Source organism: Cervus elaphus, chromosome 13, assembly GCF_910594005.1.
Source record: "Cervus elaphus chromosome 13, mCerEla1.1, whole genome shotgun sequence".
Classification (NCBI taxonomy): Eukaryota; Metazoa; Chordata; class Mammalia; order Artiodactyla; family Cervidae; genus Cervus; species Cervus elaphus.
In genome coordinates, this window is record NC_057827.1 from 69,587,197 (window position 1) to 69,599,730 (window position 12,534).

Here is a 12,534-nt window from a genome sequence, read left to right on the forward strand (position 1 = left end):
GTTCAGATTCCTTGGTTCTCCTCAAGGATAACTGTCCTGTCTGCAAGTTACTTACCCTAAGGAAGAAGAGGGACAAGTGAACAACTACAATAAAGTGCTGTGAATGCCAGAGGTTTGGGGTGGGAGTGGGACCAGTCACAAAGGCAGGGAGACATCCTGCCCAGAGGGTCGGTGAATCCACCGAGCGGGGTAAGCTTCACCTGGGGGTCCACCAGGAAGGTATTGGCCTCTACTTGTTGACATGTGGTCTCCCTTGGCAGGGCCTGAGATGTAGGCAGGGCCTTCATCCTCTCTGCCTAGTAATTCAAGAATGTTTGCTGACATGGGTGCATTAGATTACCATGGCTTAGGACGCTAGCCCTCAGCACAGCCAACGCCCCGCACTACCTCTGTACTCCCCAGATAACCTCCAGTTTCCTCCGGCAGCTTCGAATGCCTGCCTGCATACATTTACAGAATTGTGCTAGAAAAAGAATGATGCATACTCCCCGTAGCCCATCCTCAAGGAGGGGAGACAGGAGCTTAAGTCACTAATAATGCACAGCTTTAAAAGTATGCTAGAGGGTAGACAGAGTTGAGAGGATGTCTTAGAGGGAGACCCATCACAGAGGGCAATGCCTTCAGTGGCCCTCAGCTCAGAAGCACAAGGTTCCCAGTGCGCAGACTTGATCTTGCTTAATTCATGTGAAACAGACTCACAGACACCAATAACTAAACAATCATAAGGCCAAGTTAATAATTTACCTTTTCAGTAGCTAATCATGTCTGCCCAGGACATGCCCTGAAACGCATAGTTCAGGCACTCATTTGACAGGGATTTCATACACACCAAGTACCCATATTTAGTAAACTGTGAGCACCTGGTTGGGGGAAATAATGCAGCCAAATGAGGTGGAGACCCAGAAATGGGAGACAGAATTGTGCAATGAGCTTGGCGTCAAGCTGGAGTTCAAACACTGTGCACTATTTACTAGACAGGTGACTTGAGGAAACTTAATCTTCCTGAGTCTCTTTCCTCACCTGTAAAATGGGCATAACACTCCCTCATGTGAATGTTAAATAATTAAATGAGGTTACACATGCATAACTAGGGTTACACATCCTAGTTTTATCCATGGTTATATTCATCTGGAGAGGCTGTGTGGTATAATGGTTAAGAGAACAGACCCTGGGATCAGACAGATCTGATTCTAGCTCTACCACTTACCAATATATCATCTAGGGCAAGCTGCTTAATTTTTTCCAGTAAGCTTCAGTTTGCTCATTTGTAAAATGGGAATAAAAATTCCTCACACAGGCAAAGTAAGTGAGATAGTGTATTCAAAGGACTTAGAAAATTCTAGGTTATAAAAACCATTCAACAAATGGTATGTTTGAGATTTTTAAAAATTGTCTATGATTAATGACTGACACATGTACTAAAAATTAAAATTAGTACAAACTTCAATGAAATTAAATATGGGGTCATCAAACATGATCCAAAAAAAGTGACCACTTTGTATTTAGTTATTTTTTTTTTAAGTATTAAATTTTTAAATTAGACGTTAAGGATAATTTACTTTATTTTTTAAATTTATTTGTTTATTTATTTATTTATGGCTGTGCCGGGTCTTTCTTTCTCTAGCCGTGGCGCACAGGCTTCTCATTGTGGTCGCTTCTCTTGCTGTGGACCGCGGGCTCTAGGATGTGTGGGCATCAGTAGCCAAGGCTCCCGGGTTCTAGAGCACAGGCTCAGTTGTTGTGGGTCATGGGCTTAGTTGCCGCGTGGCATGTGGGATCTTCCCAGACCAGGGAACGAACCTGTGTCTCCTGCCCTGGCAGGTGAATTCTTTACCACTGAGCCACCAGGGAAGGCCCTGTATTTAGTTATTAAAAAAAACTTTTTGAGGAAGCAGGCCTCTAGCCTCAGACTAGTTTCATACTCATAAACTAGTTTCTAAAATAATGTCATTTGTGTGCAGTCATGCAAAAACTCAAAGTTTCAATACTGCTAAGTCAGGCCTCAGCGTGAACCAGAGAAGCATGTCTGGATCTATCTTTCCAGTTTGTGTGACCGGAACCCTGGTATCCATAAAGCATTATGCATTTGGTTTAACAATTATGTACCAAAGTATACACCATGTGATTCTAATAAAAGCCCATGCAGCAAAGGACAGATTATTTCTCTCAATTCTGGATCATCCCTTTTATTTATTTTCTCCCTTTCATTTACTCTCCCCACTGACCCTGTCGGGTTTTAAATGATTTATAAAGCTTACAAAACCTTGCAAGAGTAATCTTGAACTTTGATTTTAAAAATCAACATTTTTCAATCCTAACCTTGCAAATTTGAATGGTGTAAATCAAAGGTCAGCCCCTTATCCAACTCACCCTGTCCTCAGCAACACTGCTACTTCATCCAGATCCAGGAACCCACATAGCTGACCAGGACACTGCTCCAACCGCTCGGTTATTTGGCTCTTACTCTCTTATAATCAAGTATGCTTTCAAATTTCAAGGTGGACATTTTTACAGTCGCAACCGAAATTTTACACAAAAGTAAAACATGAGAGAGTTTCTGTAATCACCAAAACTAAAATTTGAGCAGCTCCTGGTAAACTGTAATCATTTGCAAGTGAATACACTGTAACTGGAACCTCATTATTACACCCACTTTGGTCTCTGCTTTGCCCAGCAAGGAGGTCACAACTCGGAAACACTGCGGTGGCGGGGGGGGGGGGGGGGGGGGGGGGGTGTGTGATTCCACGAACGGTAAGGTGATGTGAAGCTTATTTTGAGCAAAGTGATGGTGGAGCAGGAGAACATGGAGACATTCCCCCCGCCAAGATCACTTCCAGGAGATCCAGGTGTTAAGAATTAACTTCGTGTTTTCCTCTTTAGAAAACATGTGGACAAGACACACCAGTCAACCATGGCCTGCAGACCAGGAGTCGGGGAAGGGGCGAGGCGGATGGTTGAATCACGATCGCCGCGACTACGCACACCTGAGCTTCGGAGGATAAAAGGCGGCACGTGGGACGAAAGACCCAGGCCCTCCAAGCTTCGCCCTCTGCCCAGGCCTAGGGAATTGTGGAGGAAAAGCAACTTCTTTCTCAAGATTGGAGGACGAGGGTCCCCGGAAAAGAAGAGACAGTGAGGAGCCCCCGAGAGTTCCCGCACCCGTCTCGGGAACACCTGAGGGAACGCGCCCTCCGGAGCCGCGACACAGGCAGCGGGGGAGGGGGGACCAACCGCCATCTTCCCCGGCACCCAAACCGACAGAGCGCGGTGTAGCGGCGGATCTCCGCCGCCGAGGCCCGCCCACTCTCGCGAGACCGCGAAGGCCTCTGGGAAAAGCGGGGGAGGGGAGAGCGAGAGAAGGAAGCCGGGACGCGGGGCTGGGGGCGGGCGGAGGCGGCGAGTGGAGCCTCAGGAAGCAGAAAGGGCGGGGAAAGACGCGACAGACGCGGCATGCAGGCCAATGACGAGCGAGCTCGGGCGGACCGCCAGCCAATGGGCTGTGCGGCTTGGCGCGGGGGGCGGGCGCTGGGGCCGAGGGTAGCTTGAGCGCGGCGGCGGCGTTGTTCAGTCAGAGCGAGAACATTCCAGAGGTGAGTCCGGTGGAGGGGCGGTAGCCCCGTGCCCCCTCCCCCGTCTTCCCCGCCCCCTCGACCCCCGCGGGCCGCTGGCTGGCGGGGAAGGCGCCCGGACGCCTGCAGCTCACTGCGCCGTCTCTCCGTGCCAGGTCGCCAGGCCCCGGGCGCTGAAGGGTGTGGACCCCGGACGTCGCTGGGACAGCCCCTCCCCGCTGCTCGGCGGCGCCTGGCCCGGCCGCTGCTCGCTGCGCTGCCTCCGCCGCCTCTCCTCGGACTCGGGTTCGCGCGCCTCACTTCATCCCAGTCCCGGGCGAGCAGCGTTGGGTTTATGTCTTTATTTGACGAAAACGGTGAGTCGGCGAGCGGGCGGGCTCGGGCCGGCGGGGAGATGGCGGCCACACAAGATGGCGGCGCGCCGCGTGACCCGCGCGCGCGTGTGAGTGTGTGTTTGTGAGCGCGCGCGCGCGCGCGTGTGTGTGGCGCAGTTCGGGCGGGCGGCGGGGCCGGGCTCCGCGTCCTCTCCTCGTCGCACCCCTCCTTTCCCCCGCCCCCACCGCGGCCTCCCGGGAGCGCGCTGCGCGGGCCCGCCGCTGCCCGGGGCTGACTCAGGCCTAATTGCTGCATTTATGAGTCATCGCCGCGGCGGGGCGGGGCGGGGCGGGGCCGGCGCCCCTCCGCCGGTTTCTGTTCCCCCGGCGGAGCAGCGGCCCTGCGTCCGCGGAGGGAGGCCCGGGCGGCGCACATGGCGGAGCTGCCGTGGGAGCTGGCGACGTCGCGCCGGCGCCGCGCCCGGCTCGAGGGTGCCGCCGGGTCAGCCCTGACAGCTAGGGGCGGGCGCGAAGGTGGCCAGGGCATTTGCGTGGAGAAGGGGGCCACAGTCCCGCGCGCCCTTGCGGCGCGTTCATGCTTCGTGGGCGTAGTTAGGGAAGTGTGGCTCTGAAGTAAGCGCTCGCCGCCGAAGGCTTCGATTTGGAAGAACAACTCCACAGCCAGCCGTCCTGAAGTGATGTTGATGTGTCTGAGAAGTTTGTGGGTACCACAGTGTCGATTGGGTTGGGGGGGTAGGTCTGGGTTGGTTTTTCGGTTAAAATACGGCCTACCACGGAAGCAAGCCGTCGACGTGATGACTGGTCTGATGAAAAGCTAATGCAGCGTAATTTGTCTTGTTTCAGTCTGGCATCAGCTAAAGTCACGTCTTCGTCAAAATGAAGGCTTTTTGTTGCTACCGGTGTCCCGTGAGACTAGTAGCTGTTCTTTGTAGATAAACTCATGTTTTTAACGTAGAAGTAGGCGTAATTAAACAGAAAGGACAGGGAGGGATTTCGTTGCAAGAATTGTTAAACGTGGGGGTTTGTTTGTTTTCTCTTTCAGAGCTGTTGCGCAGCCATTGGTACCTGTATTGGGGAAACATAGCATACAAGCAAGAAGCTTACAGCCTCAGTGGCGAAAAATTTTTCATGTCAGAGACCGAGAACTCTTGCAGTCGTTTATGTCATCCCTTCTTCTCCAGACAGAGGATACCAAAAAATTGCAATCAAAGATCTCTTCATCTTATTGATAAAGCCACTAATAAGCCAAAATGTCTGTCAACGTCAACCGCAGCGTGTCAGACCAGTTCTATCGCTACAAGATGCCCCGTCTGATTGCCAAGGTAATACTAATCTTCATTTTAGTAGCAAGTCCTAAGCTTTTTTCATGGATTATTAAAGGTTGCTTCTCCCAGTGTGGACAATGCAAAATTAAACTTTTTACTTCCTTTAGGTTGAGGGCAAAGGAAATGGAATCAAGACAGTTATAGTCAACATGGTTGACGTAGCGAAAGCGCTTAATCGGCCTCCAACGTGTAAGTAATGCGTCTTTAATCTGAGAAGGCATTTTATTGACATAATTGTGATGCTCTCTGGTCAGCGAATCTTGCCTGAATTGATTAGCTTTTGAGTTAAGTGGAAACTTGGATTTAAAACTGATTGATAGCATTAGCTGGTATTAGTATATAAAATTACCAGGGCAACATTTTTTTAATTCTGTCCATTTAAAAAGAGTGATAATTCTATAAATCAGGGTGAGTAGCCAGAGAGTCCTAGAGTAAGAATTGGCAACCCACTGTAGTATTCTTGGCTGGGAAATCCTATGGACAGAGGACCCTTGTAGGCTACAGTCCATGGGATTGAAAAAAGTCGGACATGACTTGAGTGACTCAGCACTTATCCAAAGGTTAGTTAATTGTAATAAATTAGATTTTTTTTCGCCCCCAAATAGATCCCACCAAATATTTTGGTTGTGAGCTGGGAGCACAGACCCAGTTTGATGTTAAGAATGACCGTTACATTGTCAATGGATCTCATGAGGCGAATAAGCTGCAAGACATGTTGGATGGATTCATTAAAAAATTTGTTCTCTGTCCTGAGTGTGAGAATCCTGAAACAGATCTGGTGAGTGCCTTTGCGGTTCTTGTCAATAGGAGAAAAACTGTTTATTTCTGTGATGTCACCAAATCATGTTCCCAAGAAGGCAGAGCAGACTTATGTAAATTGCAAAACCTCAAATTTTATAGGTGTTTCCATACTGACCTTATTTTTTAAAAAATTCTTTTGATGTTAAACCTGGTGTTCAGGTGGTTTTTGATGGTTTCACACTTTTTGAATTTTCATCATGTTAATGGGTGGCTTATTTTTCCTTTTTTGACAGCATGTCAATCCAAAGAAGCAAACAATAGGTAATTCTTGTAAAGCCTGTGGCTATCGAGGCATGCTTGACACACATCATAAACTCTGCACATTCATTCTCAAAAACCCACCTGGTAAGTGCTTGTGATGAACTTCTAAAACCTTAACATAAAGCAACTGATTGATGGAAACAGTGGAAGTGTCTTTACTGTTATAAAAAATAAGGTTAACCCTTGAACACCTGCGCAGGTGAAAGTTTGCTTATAACAATAAGGTCAGCCCTGTGTACACACAAGGATCAACCAATGAACAGTGAATGGTGCGGTACTGTAGTATGTAATTACTGGGGGGAAAACTCCATGTAAATGGATCTGTGTGGTTTCAACTTACGTTCAAAGGTCAACTGTTTGATAAACGTGCTGTTGTATGTACTGTTAAAGGTAAAGTACAGGCTGCCATTAAACTCAGCCACATCCTCAATTTTTAAGATATCTTAGGATGTATGAAATATTGGACAAATTGTCATGGGGTCATAGTAAAAGATCTACTTCTGGAATTGTTCAGTTCCTAAGTTGAGTTGGATTCTTTGCAACCCCACAGACTGCTTCTGGAATACTGATTTGTACATGAGGGCCTTGGCTCACTAGGCCAAAGTGGCTTTAGAGCATGCAAGCAACACTCTGTGGCAGATAATCAAAATTGTCTGACACAATTTGAGCTTGCTATAGCAAGAAAGTCTAACCTATTCCGGTGTTCTCCTCTCTGTGAGACTAGCCGTTATATAGACTTAAACACTGTTCTAATTTTTGGCTGAAGCATAGCTGAGAATACCTTTGTTTATAAGTTTATGAAGAGTGGAGAGAGAGGGTTGTGAGTGCCAACTTTTAGCTTTAAGTACTTGATCCACTGAGGTCACCTTGTGGTCCTAATTTTATTCAGTAACTAAGTGGTGTCCAACTCTTAATTTTACTAAAATAGCTAATACCACTGATATTTACTGGCTTTTGACTGACTGACTTACCTGTGAAACACAGTGGGTGAATTTGATTTATGAGCCCTTTTAGAATTATAGGTAGGGTTTTCTGAGGGGAGGGTTTTAAATGTTAATGGTGGGCAATAAGGTGTACTATAACTCACAGTACTAAACTTTCTTTCCTCTTTATCCGTGTAGAGAATAGTGACAGTAGTACAGGAAAAAAAGAAAAGGAAAAGAAAAATAGAAAGGGCAAAGACAAGGAAAATGGCTCCGTTTCCAGCAGTGAGACACCACCACCACCACCACCAAATGAAATCAGTCCTCCTCCACATGCTGTGGTGAGTGCAAGGTTTGATGGGCGTGGTGGGCACTAAAATTGTATAAAATGTGACTTTCGGTTGAGGTGGGCAGAAACAAACTGCTTTTTCTTTTAACAATGTACAAGTTCATTGGGTTCCAGGTGCTTACTGGTTGATTAAATGGAAATTTAGTGAGAAAATGATAATTACACTAGAAATCTGGATTTTTTTTTTTTTTTTTTAATACACCTTTAAGGTCTCTTTTTGGCCAAGCATTTTTGTTATTAAAAACAGGAAGAAGAGGAGGACGACGACTGGGGAGAGGATACAACAGAGGAAGCTCAAAGGCGCAGAATGGATGAAATCAGTGACCATGCAAAAGTTTTAACCCTCAGTGATGATTTGGAAAGGACTGTTGAAGAGCGGGTCAATATCCTGTTTGATTTTGTTAAGGTAAAAACATTTTGTTGATCAGTAAGTCACCTTCTACCCAGCCTTGCGCTTTTGCTAGATATTTATTACCTTAAGCTGTTTGTTCAAAAATTTTTTGAGGGTGGTTCCAGACACTGTTTTTGGCAGGTTTGTATTATTTAGAAGTCCTAGAATCTTCAGTTAGGTAAGGGAATGGTTCATCGGAGCAGGGACTGTGGTGCTGTGCTGTGCTGTTCTTAGTCGCTCAGTCGTGTGCAACTCTTTGCAACCCCAAGGACTGTACCTTCCACACACTTGTCCGTGGAATTCTCCAGCCCTGAGTGGGTAACCGTTTTCTTCTCCAGGGGATCTTCCCAACCCAGGGATCGAACCCATGTCTTCCTGCATTGCAGACAGATTTCTTTTACCATCTGAGCTACCAGGGAAGCCCCAGGGACAGTGCAAAATGTGCCTCCATCTCACCGAGTTTCTTTTTTCTTTTTGACTTGTTTCCTTTTATTTGCAGAAAAAGAAAGAAGAAGGTATTATTGACTCATCTGACAAAGAGATTGTAGCTGAAGCAGAAAGACTGGATGTAAAAGCCATGGGCCCTCTTGTTTTGACTGAAGTTCTTTTTAATGAGAAGATTAGAGAACAAATTAAGAAATACAGGCGCCATTTCTTACGAGTAAGCAAATAGCTCTATGTTCATAGTGAGATTTGCAGGTGTGTGACCTTGGAAACAGCATTTTAACCTCCCGTTTATTCTGTCGTCCTGAAAAAATGGAGATAACTGACCTACCTTAACAAGCGTGAGAGTATCTGGAAAAAGCTACATGTGGTTCCATATATGTGAAGTAAATTAGAAATCTTTTAAGCATTGACTTCTTACTGTTATAGGGCCGTCGCATCTAAGAAAGCTTGTTAACGCCAAGAATATCTATTTGCAGTTTTGTCACAACAACAAAAAAGCTCAGCGGTACCTTCTTCATGGTTTGGAGTGTGTGGTAGCAATGCATCAAGCTCAGCTCATTTCCAAGATTCCACATATCTTGAAGGAGATGTATGATGCAGACCTTTTGGAGGAAGAGGTCATCATTAGCTGGTCGGAAAAGGTGGGGAATATATTGATGAACTCTTAAAGATTAGAAGGATTGGGGCTTTTTTGGAAAAAGTTTTCTAACACCTAGTCTCTACTTGCTTGACTGGTATAATCTGTAGGGTGAGTCTCAGCATGGTAGCTTCTAGTAATGACTGAAGAAAATCTTACACCCTGCTGAATACATTTAATTTGCTGAGAGTTTGAGATTAGTATGTGGTTCAGTCCCCTCAAAGGATAGGTATAGGCAATTATGTATAACTCTCAAGTTACTGTTAAGTTGTTGGAACTAAAAATTTTACTAAACGTTTTTTAGACCTCTAAGAAATATGTCTCAAAAGAACTTGCCAAAGAGATTCGTGTCAAAGCAGAACCTTTTATAAAATGGTTAAAGGAAGCAGAGGAAGAATCTTCTGGTGGTGAAGATGATGATGAAGATGAGAATATTGAGGTAAACACTGGGGAAATTGTTAAATACAGTGTTAGTGGTAAGTGAGAATTATGCAGATTTTGGATAGTTGGAAATTAAATGTAATACAATAAAGCCTCTTATTTAGGAAAGGGATCACATTAATAGAAAAAGTGCTAGAAATCTTCCCTATCCCCAGACATGATGATTTCAATAAATACTGTGTGGGTTCTCAAAGGGGAGGGTTTTGTTTCACCTGTATAGTGGTCTATAAATGTAGAGTGTTAACTTAGTTTTTATATAAATTCAAAATTTTTCATGAACAAATGGCTGTTTCTAGGTAGTTTTTCTCCTTTGTTGACCACTGACTTACTATTGTTTTTATGAGCAGTTTTACTGGAATAAAAATTTGCAATGAAAAATCTTGTGTTTTACCAGGTGGTGTATTCAAAGACTGCCAGTGTACCGAAAGTTGAAGCTGTAAAGTCTGACAACAAAGATGATGACATTGATATTGATGCCATTTAAAGGGGTGGGTGCAGCCCAGCTTAACAGTGTAATGCTGAGAATCTTTTTGCATCATCGGCCAGAAGTGCAACATGAATGTGCAAAAGCTAAAATGGCTTAACATCATGCTACACTTTTCTACTAAAAATGTATTGCTGTGAGTGGTCTGTATTTAAACCCAACAAGACATCTAGGGAGTCCATACACATATCAGTGAGCAGGTGTAGTTTGCTTATTTATAGCATGTTTCTTTTTGAAAAATTAGTGGTGGACACATTTGGATCACATTTATACAGTTATAAAAAATAAAGATTTGATTTTGGTCATTCTTCAGATTTTTGACTCTGAATGACTTAAGTAAGCTGAAATAATTGGCTCCTTAAAAATGTTGCACCATCATTTAATAGGATTTTTGGAGCCTGTTAGATATTAGGTGCCGAGACTTTAAAGAGGTCCTTCAGCAGAATGTGAACGTAAACTTATAAATACCTTACTCAGTCATTAGGAAATACATAGTGCTTTTTAAGTCTTATCTCTAGTCCCCGAAATTGGCATCTGATAATGTACATCCTTCCCATGCCAAGGTGGACAGATAATCAAATGACAGTGCAACACCTTTATCTTACTAAGAAGTTAAAATGACCTGAGTGTCCTATAAATTTAAGAGCAGGTTTTGAAACTTGAATTGTGTTTTTTTTTTTTTTAAAGTCTATACTTGCCCCAAATTGTAGTCTTTGAAGTCGTATGCATTGCACGTTGGATGAGCCAGGGGAATTATTACATTAACATACAAGCATTTTATTATGTGTATGTAGCTATTGCTTTATACTGAGAAAATGGAAATTTGGTGGAGTGATTAAATACTAATAAGCTCTGATTTTATTTGGGGGAAGCAGGAAAATATGCAATTAATCTCAAGGAAAAACTGAGCGTAACTTCTCAGCATTTACTCTTGATTCAAATTACAGTTTGAGAATATTTAGACATACTGTATCTTTTGTTCAGTCTGAATTTTTCCCCAGATACTATGGTTCTTTTATTTTTGCATTTGGATACATAACTTATGCTTTTTCGGTTTTTGTTGCTATCTTGCCAAAATAAGTATTAACTGTGTCTCAAACTCCCTGCCACAGCCCCCTGAAAATGTGTTATTTAAAAAAAAAACTAAAAGCATGTTTCTGAGTCATAGCCTATATTTTGGTGTAAGACTTGGGGTGTTTATTTCATACTGAATATAGTGAGATACCCAAGAAGACTGGTGATGGCAACTAGGGCCTGACCCAGCCCATCCTGGGCTTAAGATTTGGAAATAACATCATTGCAAATTGCTTGCCTAATTTGCTGATCTAAACTCACTTGATAGAAGGGCTTGTGAGTACATCTTAGAAGTCTTAAAGGTACAAATTTACACAGAAAATACAGTGTGGGAATCAAATGCATGGAGTGAATTTTGTTTGGAACACTGGTTTATATCATTCATCTCTTTGTGATCCATCTCACAGATTACAGGATGTTAACAAATGTATGTAAGTTGTTTTTCACATTGAAATTATACAATCTGGCATAATAAAACCTTGTTGGCTTGATATTTTAAGGAAAAACACTGGCATTCTTACTGGGGAGGTACAACGTGGTCTCTAGCTGCCTTTTTTTTTTTTTTTTTTAATAGCTTTGTTGAGATTGAAGGAGAATCATATGTCTGTGGAGGGAATGTGCTTTGTCACACCAAAGAGAAGAGGCTTTTGTAAATTCACATCATACGTAGGTGTTCAATTTCTTGCCATTTTCTGAAATTTTGGGGAGTACCAAGTTGCATTCAGGATACCCATTATCAAGCTAATGAGGTTTTATTATAGAGGGGCTTTTTTCCCTTTTTTTCTCCCACCCCCCCTTAAATCTGAAGGAAAATGTTCAGGGCTTCTAAAACACTAAAGAGAAAACTTTGGCTTAGACCAATGTTCAGTCTAGTGCCAAACTTAAAATTGGATTCAAATCCACATAGTAAGGAATTTATTCATAGCAGCTATCCTGATAGAGTGATCTTTCACTTTGCTCTATTCAACTCTTAAAATTTCCCGTTTCAAACAGCTGTTATTTGATTAAAACAATGTTAAAATTATTTTTGTCTCTACTTTAATATTAACCTGAATTTTTGTTTATAAAGTTGGAGTGTTGAAAACTCCTTTTGGTAGCTGTTGCTTCAAATTTGTGTTGGATGTTTCTTTGTGTCCTTGTGTCCCTACTCACAAAACACATGTTGCTAACATGTTGCTAAATACAATGGCTGTCCTTAGATGTTGTGTTCCTAGTCTGTATCTCAAATTAATTAGAAACAAAAGATCTGCCTTCATCTGATTTCTTAGTTGATTAGTGACTTTAGGTGGGTCAATTATGTAGTTAAATGACTATAGCATTTCTCTTTAGTTAAGAAAGGAATGTTTCTAAAATTCTCTGAGGTTAATGAACTTACTATGTGGGGTCCTAAAGGTTTAAGAGAAGTGTTCTCTGAAATCCAGTGTGTCCTATGTTCAACTGTGTTAGGATTGCTTTCCACTGTTTACTCTATCTAATGCACTAAGCCTTTGACCTGGA

General features: G+C 43.4%; 1 protein-coding gene and 1 non-coding gene across 2 annotated transcripts; both read left to right on the plus strand.

Annotated features, from left to right (window-relative positions):
* The first annotated feature begins 3,785 nt into the window (after positions 1–3,785).
* Positions 3,786–12,124, plus strand: EIF5 (eukaryotic translation initiation factor 5). Its single transcript, XM_043921679.1, has 11 exons — positions 3,786–3,925; positions 4,947–5,226; positions 5,337–5,418; positions 5,835–6,007; positions 6,264–6,375; positions 7,413–7,555; positions 7,811–7,969; positions 8,454–8,615; positions 8,878–9,042; positions 9,343–9,477; positions 9,874–12,124. The coding sequence occupies exons 2-11, from the start codon at positions 5,155–5,157 to the stop codon at positions 9,961–9,963; spliced, it is 1,293 nt and encodes a 430-aa protein (XP_043777614.1). The 5' UTR covers positions 3,786–3,925; positions 4,947–5,154; the 3' UTR covers positions 9,964–12,124.
* On the plus strand, positions 6,912–7,037 carry LOC122707260. Its single transcript, XR_006344775.1, has one exon. It is a non-coding gene; the product is annotated as a small nucleolar RNA SNORA28 (small nucleolar RNA).
* Positions 12,125–12,534: the final 410 nt, after the last annotated feature.

Excerpts from the sequence above, each read along its gene's own strand:
- EIF5 (XM_043921679.1), top strand. The coding sequence starts at position 5,155 with ATGTCTGTCAACGTCAACCGCAGCGTGTCAGACCAGTTCTATCGCTAC. Across the intron at positions 7,970-8,453 it reads TCCTGTTTGATTTTGTTAAG|AAAAAGAAAGAAGAAGGTAT; the intron begins GTAAAAACATTT and ends TTTTATTTGCAG. Across the intron at positions 8,616-8,877 it reads ACAGGCGCCATTTCTTACGA|TTTTGTCACAACAACAAAAA; the intron begins GTAAGCAAATAG and ends ATCTATTTGCAG.